The 12,482-nt window shown below is 29.6% G+C and overlaps 1 protein-coding gene across 2 annotated transcripts in view; it reads left to right on the forward strand.

Moving 5' to 3' along the window:
- Window positions 1-7,924, forward strand: part of LOC129960511 (DNA excision repair protein ERCC-6-like) — a 193,959-nt gene extending 186,035 nt beyond the window's left edge. For both annotated transcript variants that reach the window (XM_056073988.1, XM_056073987.1), the window contains 2 exons: window positions 2,048-2,231; window positions 5,998-7,924. In XM_056073988.1, coding sequence (XP_055929963.1) covers window positions 2,048-2,231; window positions 5,998-6,466 — 653 coding nt within the window. In that variant the 3' untranslated portion in view covers window positions 6,467-7,924. The remainder of the gene's footprint in view (window positions 1-2,047; window positions 2,232-5,997) is intronic.
- The last annotated feature ends 4,558 nt before the right edge of the window (window positions 7,925-12,482 follow it).

The raw sequence follows: 12,482 nt of genomic DNA on the forward strand, positions 1-12,482 counted from the left end.
CCAGAGTGCTGTGTCATTATCATAGAAATTATCTCTTATCATGGAAATTATATAAAATGAATGCAGAAACTAAATTCAAAAAGTTTTATAAAAGAAAGTTTTTAGAAATCCAGAATTAAAAAAATATTCGATGTTTTTGCCAAAAATCGACTTTTTAGCATTGTCCTCTACCTAAAATAATTTTTATAAGAATTTCAACAACGAGCAGGAATTCAGATGTATTTCGAATATGAAGCGAATAAGCGCGCGTGCACAACAGAAATTTAGTGTAGTTCAAACTCGAACAATATAGAATGCGGGAAAGATGCAAAGATGTTATTGTTGTTTCTTAAGAAGGTTGGAGAAAATATTTTGTAAATAAATGTACAAACTTACTGTTTTATGTAAGATATGAAAATTGCTCTTGTGAAAAATGGACTACTTAAACATTAGGTTTCCCATGTGTTTATATTTAATTGTATATTTAGGATAAAAATGTATTTTATTAAAAAACAATTAGAATCTTGAATATGAACTCCCCATCTTCATTTTTAGGTACGTGTTCTGGTGGTTAAATACTTTTCTCCCTCGAAGTTATTGTAAGCTAATATTCTTCCCCAAAAGTGGTTATAAAAGTGGAAAAATGTTTATTAAGTGGACAAATAGTTATAAAAATTATATAAGTAGAAAAATGATTATAAAAAGACACACTTTGTGTAAATTGTTTTTACTTTTAAAGACAGAATTTACACTGTATAAGATTTGCCAAAACAAATTCGTTTACGAGTCATCATCAACGAATTTAAAAATCATTTGCAAAGAAAGCATCCAGATGTATCATTATACCTCCTTCGTGTTTTATCACATGTTGTTCTTAAGGCTTCTGTTCGTTCGGTTCATGGAAGTCGTAGTGAGAACTTCGAATGCAATTCCACCGAATCTAAATACGACCATAACTATAACTCTAATGTGTGCGAGTAGCAGTTTGGCATTACCATTTACGATGTGAACAGTTACGGATGCAGTTAGCACCCCTCTGCCTTCCCAACGAACGCAGTATATTTATATACTGAGTGGCCAAATTATTATCGACCACCTGACAGTTTTTTGCAAAATGAGCTATTGCGTCACAGTGTTGCCGCTTGAGGGCGAGGTAGCTACAAAAAGGGAATGCAAGGCAAGCGAATCATCAATTGCACTGTGTTGTGCGCGGAGATATGGGCAAAAAACGTGACTTAACTGAGTTTGAACGCGAGATGATTCTAGGCGCTCGAAGCGCCGGAAGTATCAGCAAAATGGTTGCTCTTGTGAAGTGTTCGAAAGCAGCAGTTAAAGAGTGGACTACCAAGCAGAAAACCGGGTCTCAACGTCAGGCGTGTGGTCGTCACAAGCTAATGAATACTTGAGTTGAAAAGAGACTTACCAGAGTTGACCACTCCGACAGAAGAGCAACAGTACGTCAAATACCGGGGAATCTTAATGAAGGAGCAACTGCGAACGTCTCTGAACGAACTGTGAGCCGACGACCTGTTAGAAACCCTCTGCTGTTTGCCTTGTACCTCTGCTGTTTACAAAATGTGTATTGCTGTAAGTCAGAGGGAAGGTATAATGTTTGCATTTGGCCAATATCCATTGTTATGCAAGTCGTTTTTATAAAATAAACGAATGTGTTTCTCAACAAGACTTAAGCGAAAAATAATAGTTGTGTGTGTATGTTTTTATACATTTTCAATATAAAAGAACCATGTGATGAATAAAAAGATTGCGAAATGTGTTCCATTATTTATTATTATTATTATTATGGATTGGGGGAATAAACTACTGCTTCATAAACATATAGATAATGCTTCATAAACATATTACTTTGACTATATATCATTCTTTATATATATATTTTGTTTCAGAGAGTGACGCATTTTTTTAAAATAGTTATTTAAAAATATCTTTCAAGACTACAAATTTAATTCTTACCGAAATGCAGCTCTCTAGAAATGCTTAGCTTAAATTATGTCTTTCCTCGGAGATTTTAATTTGCTCTCACAATTCATTAATCATATTATTGAAATAGGCGTTCATACTGCTTTGAAGCACGATGTTATTGTTGAATCATCAACTCCTGATTATTCTATTGTTGAAGGAGAAGCAAATCGAGTAGCCACAGAAGCTATCAAAGCCCTAAAAGAATCAAGACGAATGTGTGCTCAAGCCTCGGAAGGCATTCCAACATGGACTGGTCAACATGGAGGATTCAAGTAAGTACAGCATGTATTATTTTAAGATAATCTAGGATTATTTCATTGTTAAATATTTACTTGTTTGTTATCTTACTTTTCTGTTTCTTTCAGATTTGAACTGTAATCTTAACAGTAATTTCGATAAATAATTTTTCATTTAATTTTAATTTAAAATCATCTTTAAAATTGATTATTACTTGATTGAGGCTTTAATTCTATTTAGTTTTATGTCCTTACTTGATATTACTGACGGGGGGGGGAGAGGGGGAGGATGTTTTAAGAATCATGTACATCTGAATGTCAATATTCAGCACCAACATTTGAGGGGGAAAAATACGATGAGAATCTTCCTTTCATTATTTTTGTTATTAATAGATTTGATTTCTGCTTGAAAATGTAAAATTTGAAACATTCAACTTTCATAATAAATAATAGCTCAACCTGATTTAAGAATAATATGAATGAAAAACTTACATGCTCATGTAACATTTGTTCTGCATATATCTTTGTTTTATTTTGAAATTTCATTATTACATATGTTCTAGCACTAAGGTGGAAGGAAAAACTTTCTTTTTTTAAAACGTATGAAAAAGTTGCCTTTCGTTGTAAAAAAAGATTAAAACAAAACTTTATGGTTATCGAAATCTACCCTGAAGTGTGCTGCAAGAACGTAGAAATTTCATGAATTTGAAATGTTTTGCTTTATTTCATTTTTTATTACTTTCTTATTTGCAATGTTAAGACCTAAAGAAAAATAAATTTAATTTTTATTAATTGTAATTTAACGTTTTTTTTGGGTGGGTGGATTAAATTTATGATGTAGATATAAAATTAGTTATAAGCAGAAAATGTGAAAAAAACCCCACTACGAATAAAAAAGAAAATATACTGTTTTATGTAATATGGAATTATTGCTATGTTATATTTTTAACTGACGAAATAAATAAATGTTGCATTTTCGTGTCAAGACATGGTTATTCGTGTGTGAGCAGGATGACCCATGTGGAATTTGGTGTGGCAAGAGATATTTTAGAACAATGAAAGATGAAGTTAAATAGTGAAAAAAAAAACGTTTTTTTTTTTTTTTTTTTTTTTTTTTTTTTTTTTTACAGACATCAATTTAGAGTCGATTTAAACAATACAGTATATTTCTTGAGTTTATATATCCTTATTATTAATGTACTAAATAGCCCTGTCGAAATAAGTTAAGACTAATTAAATGGTGGAGTGTCCTGTCTTTGAGAAGTATGATTATTTAAATGAAGAAATGTTGCCTACATGTAAAAATGTAATAAAATTATTTTGTCTTACATGACATAATTTAAAATCAGACGTTTCATCGTAGGAGCCAACAGTAAGTCAAATATATTGTATAATATTTTAACTCCAAAAATTGAAAAAATTTGGTTTCAATTTTCTATTTTTGTAGTTTTTAATACTCGAATTTTACAAATGACAAAAACTTATCATGTCCAAGTATAGAGATTTGTTATGGTCTAAAAATAAAAGAGGATCAGAAAAACATAATTCAAACCTTAATAAATTTTAAGAGGCTAAATGTCTAAAATTTTATATTGTTAACTGCAAATATTTAAACTTTATGCAATGTATTTGCAAAGTGGAAAATAAAGTCCCTTTCTTAGAGCAAGGGTTTTTAAAAGAAAAAGCATAAATAATATTCACAAAGCTGTCACCAGTCCTTTGTTATTGAAAAAAGCATGAAAAGTGAAAAAAATGCATAGGAAATTTAAATTTATTCAAGAAAATTCACAAAATGTGGCAGTTATATCTATGTTTACTGTGTTCTTCAAGATTGATGACAAACCTGAAAAACAAAAGGAGATGGCAGAAAAGCTCACAGTTGCTGTTAAAAAGCAACGGTACTTATTAAATTTAGCTGGCTCTTCAGCATTAAATGAAAGTATCAATAAAATAAAAGGAAGCATCAGTATAATAGCCTAAATACACTTTAAACCGCTATCTTTCACCCTCTATATGCAATTGTCCAGGGTCATCTCAAAAGATTCTATATTGCTTTTGTAATGCTTCTTTGTAATACCTAGATTTATTATTAATAATGACAAATGTAAAGTAATTGTTTTGAAAATAAGAATAGATAAAAGAATTGGATAAAATTTATTATGGACAGTAGGGGTTTAATATTTGAAAACAGATGATTGTTTTGCAAAATAGTTATTACCAAAGAAGACATTTTGTTTGTAGAATAGCAAATGAGCACAATTGAGTTTTTTACGAAATAGTAAACAATCAGTGAATTTTACCGCGATTGGGTATGAGGGAACCGTTATAAATACTGGAATGAATGATAGCGTTTTTTCTTTATTGGTAGACAAATTATGGAGCTTGCTTATTTCATGATAACGAGCTAGCTTTAACATAACTTTTTTTTTTTCATTATATGAGCAAACTAAAGACCCTAAATGCGTTTAAAGGTGAATTAGGTAAGCAATTAGAAAACTATCATTGATTTCCTGTAGCACCTTTTTCCTATAGAAGAGAATCTTCTTCCATTAGAAAATATAAGGGATATAATTACAGATGAGAAGCATTGAATGGAAATGTGCATCTTGTGGAAAATGTTCATGTTTATCTTTGAAAAAATGAGACAACTGATAATCCCCCTAACACCCTTCAATCTTTGGCTAAGTAGGTTATAAAATTTTGTGCATATGTGTGTTTCAACATTAAATTGAAGCCTTCCTACATGAATGATTCTAAGCTCTCTGGGAGCTTATTTCATACTCATGCTATTTAACTTCTGACCATAAAGGAATGATGGATCCTTTTATTAATTGTCTTTATTTAAGAAACGGATCTTTTGTTTTTGCGGATAACATTATTTTGTCCATGCGTTGTGATTAGGAACCCAAACGTATAAGTTAATTTGGTTTGTATCGGTTTTTAAAAACAAGAACAAAGAATAGAGGTGGTATTATAATTTCACAAATCAACTTTGATGCCAATGATCACATCTCATCTACGATGCTAAGGATTTTATCACATGGAATAACCATGGAATAACAATGAAATCCCAATGACAAAATATATTTTTAATAAGTCCCTTAAGTAATTTATTAGTGAAACATCAACTGTTGTCGAGAATTCATTAATTGACTTTCCCAAGTTTCCATGTTACACATAAGACGATGGAAGGTCAGCTAAAGTAGCTACTCAGTTATCTTTGTGTCATTTTCAAAAGAAGATTTTATTTGAAAGTTATGATTCAAAAGAATATGAAGAAATTCAATTAAGGAAGCAAATTGTTTGTGTTGTGAAAATGTTTGTTCTTTCTGTACCAACAAAATGAAAAACAAACATTTTCAAATGTTGGAAACTTTCCATGTCATGGATGTATTCCCATTATAAACACGTTTTTTTAAAAGTATGTGTAAATGCATAAGATAATAACATTTTCCCATGTTTCTTTTTCTTTTATTTAAATTACTGTAGCATGTTTAAAGAACATAAGTATGTGTTCTTCTTTCAATCAAGTAAGACTTTCCATTATTAATTGCATTATTTTTCAGGGAATATGTCCAAAATCTTAAAATTTTATTAATTTTTCAAAATTTATAAATGTTTAGGCTTCTTGTGGCACCTTAAAAAATTGTTGTAAAACATTGATTTTTTTTTTCTGAATCTTTAAGACAACTGTTAGAAATCGGAAATCGAAAAAAAAAATTATACCGTTTTTATTCTACCCTATCTAACACATATTCCTTTTATTAATACTATGAACTAAATCCTTTATTTCTCTCTGTAGACCTAGATTTGGTCAAAAGAAAAAGCTACCTGTGAAAATTCCGACTTCATCTGTTAGCAGCTGTAAAACCTCATCCAAGAACACTAAGAAAGGTTTCAAATTTGACGGCAAGAAAGATAATACCAGTAGTGAAGCTGTTTCCTCCAGTGATTTACTTTCAGCCATAAGAAGTCGGAAAATTGCCTTTAGTACAAATAGCGATAATGATGGGGAAAATTCGTTCGGAGCAATACCGAGTATTCCACGACTTACTACAGACCATGATAAATTACTTGCTGATCTTCGAAATTACATTGCATTTGAAAGTGCTATATGTGGTCAGGCAACTACAAAAGAGCTTATAGAGGCCTTTAAAGAAAAGGTTCCTATTACTCAGACAGCTATATTTAAGGCCCTTTTAAATAAGCTTTGTGATTTTTCTAGAACTTCTGGAGAAGGAACATGGTATTTAAAAAGTGAGTTTAGATAATATAAAAATGTGAAAAGGCGACTTTATCTGTGATATTTTTCAGGAATTGTAAAATTATCGTACTGTCGCATTTTATTAACCTTTATATTATCTAATTATTATGTAACTAAATCATCTCATAAGAGTGAAATGTATGTTTAAAAGAGCTTGCTTTTTGCACTTTAGATCTGTTATTGATGTTGGAAATTATATAAAATTTTTATTAATCATGCTGGTTACGACTGAATATAAAAATTGTCCGCTGTTTCTAAATAAAACAGCTTCTTATAATATGTTATAAAATTGACTATTCTAATTTTCAATATTACAGGAAGAAACGAATGAAATTATTTGAAATTTATTGTTTTAATTCTTACTTCAAGATTTCTGATTATTTTCTAATAATAAATCGCAATTTATTTCAAATATATAATTGTTGGTTGTATGCATAAACAGCATGATTAAATGTATTTGGACAAGTTTTTATTTACTTGATAATCAATGTGAGAAATATACATACTAAGAAAAATAAAATATATTTGAAGCAGTGTAACATAGGAAAGGACATTGCGCCACTGTGTGTATAATTTGTATGTAATAAAATAGAATTTCTTCTTATTTCATTCATATACTTGTTTTTTTATTAAAAATAAATTATAACATTTTTGTAAAACTATCTAAATTCAATCACTATAAAATTTTCAATATGTATAAACTCTGCAAATGTGTGTAAATGATTGATTATCCGCATTATTCATATAGTTTATAGGAGAAATGACATACCTCAAATATTCAAAGATATTTTCTTTTTCCTTATTTGAAGTATAGATTTGCTTTATAATTCATGAAATTAAATCAGTAGCATTAATTTAAAAATGTTTCCACCTATAGAATACTTATAATGATGTGCTGGAAAAAAAAACCTTTGTGATATTAAGGCAAGTTAAGGTAAAAATAAAAGCATATGAGATTCATATAATTAATTTTAATAATGTATGCTTATTTTATACAATATTATTAATGAAAAATATCAATATTGTTTGGTATTTTTCTATTATATTACGTTTTGATTTAATTATTATTGAGCCATATAAATGCAATAATCTTTTTTTAAAGAATTAAAAAAAAAGCCACAGTGCTAAATAGGTTAAGTATTACATTATTCAATCAGCAAGACTAGTTTTGAATTATAGAACTTTTTGAGATAAATAATGAAAACCTATATTAAATCTAATTAACTTTTACGTGATATTTTCAAAAGTGTTTTTGAGATTTAGTGCCTCAGATTATGCTTTTGTATTGCATAAGTTACTGTAAAGGTGTCCAAACTTAAGTATTATGTATGCACGGATATTATAATAATTTTACAATTTATTATAATTACCTTGTTATTTCTTTCAAATTGATGTTGCAAGATAAAAGAGAGATTGAGGAATCTGAAAATGATATGTATGTACAAAAATAAAAGAATTCATAATATTTTATTGTTATTTACTCTTCACAGATAACTTGAATTGTTATAAAAATTTAACTGTTTTTTATTAATGATCGACTGCTTCAAATTAAAATTATATGCATAAAGTTTTAGAAATTTTGATATATTTGAACAAAGTAGTAACTAATAAAAGTATTGACTTTTTTTATACTTATGAAATGCGACTTGGGAAACATTAAGAAACTCTCAGTCAAAAAGTAACCATTATGAAAATTGTGAAATGATACAATAATGGAGGTATTTACAAATTTTTTTCATAATATACACCTTTGATACTGGTAAATAATTGCATTCTACGAATCATACTTTTGCACACATGTTCCAGATCATTACTTTTATCATGATAAATTTGTTAGTAGAGATATACTAGGTCTGTAAGAATTATATTATAAACAGCTGAAGGTAAGCTGCTCTATAAATAAAAGTCAAGGCCATTGATCTAAGATTAAATTCAGTAGGTCCCTGAAAATCAGTTCACCTACCAGGGAATTCTCAATTGATTCGTCATCATACAGATGAAATAGTGTAAGTGGAACATTGTCTAATTGTAACCGTTTTGAGAGTTGCCACGCACAGATCATCCGTTAGTTTAGGGAACATATAAATCCAATTAATTCCTTTTTAATTGCACCTTTCAAACAAAAGTGGCTATTTAGTTCAGAAACGAGCAATGTTGCAAAAAATATTTTCATAAGGAGTGTTACCTCGAACTAGTCCAATATTTTAAATTGCAATTATCTTAATTGTCTTTCAGAAAATATTCACACATCTTTTTTCGATAAGTCACTCATGGCAAAAACAGGTGAACTTGCTTCAGAGTAACGTGAAAATGAAATCAGAATAAAATAATAGCTAACGAGAAGCAAAAAAATTCAAATCAAGAATGCAAATGGCGCCTTATCTTATAGGGTTGAGTAGGAAAAAGAGCATCACGTCATACACTAAACACTAAGCTTCGACCAGAATAGCCAAGCTAGCGTCAAACTCTTCAGGAATCTTTTGTTCTAGCTTTTCGCTTCTGCGCATTGAGCGCACACTTTCTAGGACTGTTTAGAGACTAGTCCTACCTGAAGTGTCTCCTTTTTCTTAATTTATTTTCATCTTTGCTTGTTTTATTTATTGTTTTTGTTTGTTTATCGAACTCTCAGCGGAAAAAAATAACCAAACAGCATGAAAAAATAAAGGGAAAAAAACTTTGAAAATAATTGCAGAATGTGTTGTCCCTCCCTTATTCTGCAAGTCGCCACTGTCCACGAAATAAAACTATTATGACTAACGGCACTGTCATAGTTAGTGGTCAGGTCCCAATGAACATTGTATTCCTCTTTAAGATGCTGACCCAATAATTTCCAAATTGTTGCATTTCAAATTAGGGATTCTCGGAGTGGCGGTTTTCGCACAGGCGGTGAGGCGGTCGCCTCGTGCCTCGAGATCTGAAGGGGCCTCAAAATCTATTTCGACGTATATCATAATGCTAAGCGGTCGGGAAAAAAAATTTTGACCTCAGTTTCCCCTTCAGTCTGGTTCACGGAATTTCTTCTACTTTTTCTTTTAAAAAATTAATGTATAAATAAAACCAAAGTAAATATTAGAGGGAATAAACACTAACGGAAATACGAAATTTAAAAAAAATAATAATAATTTGGAAAGCCGTGATATTCAGGGAAGATATGTATATGACCAAAAATGATAGTATTAAATTAGCAATCTATAGTTAAAATAATAATGAAAGAAATTGACCAGTCACCCAGCTGCAACCACCAGTTCACTAATTTCGATTTCCCAGGAAGCTCATGATCTTTAGATAAATCATCAATGATCGCCTGTTCGCCTTGCCTTCCCACTTTGAAAGTTACCACAAAATAAAACTGAAACGTAGCCCGAGCCCTCAACAATCAGCCAGATTATGTCAGTTTTATTCGTCTATTGATTTTGCATACATAGCTAATCATTCAGTACGCTCTATGTTTATTGTGCGAGAATGCTTTAAAATATTATTTCATTTGTCTTGCTAAAAATGCAGTTGATCAAAGGTAGTTGAAATGACTATTATTTTTAATGTGAGGGGAGAACAGCTGATCGCCTAAAGCAAGTAGCATCTTTTAAGCTAAAAGCAAAAAATGAGTATCTATTAGCCTTTTGTTTATCAAATGAAAAGGATTGATTTTGAATAGTAATCATTGACATCAATCGTTGAATTCTGATGCTATAATGCGATTTTTCTTTCCTACTTGAATCAGTTGCCAGAAATGAGGAAATTTTATTGCTTTCCCCTCAAAAGAATCATTGTCGCTCAAGGCGAATACTTCCATTTTCAATTGTCAGATAACTTAAATTAATGACAATAATATTACTATATTTTTTTCTAAATTAATGAAAACATTCTAAATTCACTAAGTTATAAATGGTGATTAAATATTTAAGTAAAAATTCTATGATTGCTTTTTGTTTAGTTTTTTTCAAATTGAAATCTAACGAAATCAGTAATGAAAGTTAAAAGTGGCCGTTTTTTTTTTGTTTTTTTTTTCCCATAATAGTTTCGTAAAATAGTCAAAAACTATTTGCGGAATAGTATGACTCAATTGCCTCCCTTATTTATTGAAAATGATATTATCAAAGATTTATAGACAAGTTTCCACAATTAAAAGCAAGAAAATAAATATTTTAATAATTTCATGCCTTTCAATTAGGGATTACAATATCGGACCAAAATTTCAATACCGGTATTCGGTATTTTTTAGATCTTAATACCGGGATACCGGTTTTAATACCGGTATTAGAAATTTTAGAAAAAGAAAGAAAACACAGATGTTTCTTTGTTTTATTTGCAAGTTTTATTAGAGAGTGTAAATATATCAAAAAATAATTTGTAACCTATAAATTATAACAGTATATAAAGAATCACAAAAAAGTAAATGAACATCTTATTTATTTAAATCACAAAAAAGTGTAAATATCACTATTCAGTCTGTGGTACTTTTACAAATTTTTGAAATGTGATCTTAAAAAACATCAATTGTACTGTGATTAAGACTGAAAAGTAATTTTGTGCAAAAATGACCAGCTGTCGAAAACGGTCTTTCGGCATCTACGCTAGTTGGTGGTACTGTTAGCAATGCGCGATGTACTTTTTCCAAGTATTTACCTCTAAATCCCTCATCCTCAGTGGATGGTTCGTCTGATGGTTTTGGATATAGCTGATTTCTGTATTGTATTTTGGTTCCTTGACATTTTATTTATTTATTGCTAATTCTAATTTTTGTTCAAGAGACAATTCCTTTTCACTGTCGACATTAGTATCATCATAATCTTTGATAACTGAACCGAATTTTTCTGAATGTGGATAGGTTTGTGGGTAAAAAAATTTACTATAAACTTAATCAGAATTGAATTGGTTCTTTTCTTTTCTTCTTTTTCATTTTCATTTTTAAAATCATTATTATTATGTAAATACCATAAGACATTTTCTATTTCGGTTTGCCTTTCTTCTGTGCGATTTTTCAATGTAATATATAATTCTTCAGATAGTGATGTGTGCTGTTCTTTTAGTGACTGCAACATGAAATTTACTGTTGCATTAGCTGTTAATAAATTAGAATCTCTCCGACATAATGCCTCAATAGTCAGTTTTATTGGAAGTAGAACTGATACAGTTCTGGATATTAAGTCGAATTCACTATCTGAAAAATTAAGTTATACGTTTAAGTCGATTATTGCTTTTTGGATTGGATTTCTCAGTTTCAAAAGTCGTTCCATCATTAGGAGTAAACTGTTCCAACGTGTTTTAGAATCTAATATCAACATATATTCTGTTTTATTTTCAGTTAGTATATATTTTAGTAATATGTCATTTTTTTTATAGGGGACCGTTTAAATACCTTAACAATTTTTCGAACTTTATAAATTATAGGAAGCCATTCTTGATGGATTAATATTTCATCCTCATTAGGAATATCATCTTCAACAATTACATTGTCATTATCTTCATTGTCAATATCACTCACACTCTTACTCTCTTCAAAGTGGGAATCCGAAGTTTCTATATCCACAGTAATTGGATTCTTCTGTTCTTTATTTTTTTAGTATAATACATCTATTACTCCTAATTGAATTCCATGAGCATAGCACAATTGCTGATTTCAACCAATCAACTTTCCAACTTTTTTCATAACTGTTGCTCCATCAATCATTATGAATACAATATATTCTTTCAGGGATAATCCATGTTTTGTTAATTTATATTTAAGCCATTAATTAGATAATTTATTTCGCCCGTTAGGGAGTCATAAAAACAAAAACGTATACTATTTTGCTATGTAGGCGATCCCTGAACATATAATGGAGATAATTTTAAAAAATTTTAGTAAATACCGAAACACCGGTATTTAAATTTGCGATTGCAATCCCTATTTTCAATATCGGTTTCTATATTTGTAAAATTGTATTTCCAGTTTTTTTTTTTCATTTTTTTTATTACCATATCAAAAGTATAAATTTAATGCTGCTACATATACACTTTTGTACCTCCTAAAATTTAATTTA

The sequence above is a fragment of the Argiope bruennichi genome, chromosome X2 (genome assembly GCF_947563725.1).
Source record: "Argiope bruennichi chromosome X2, qqArgBrue1.1, whole genome shotgun sequence".
Classification (NCBI taxonomy): domain Eukaryota; kingdom Metazoa; phylum Arthropoda; class Arachnida; order Araneae; family Araneidae; genus Argiope; species Argiope bruennichi.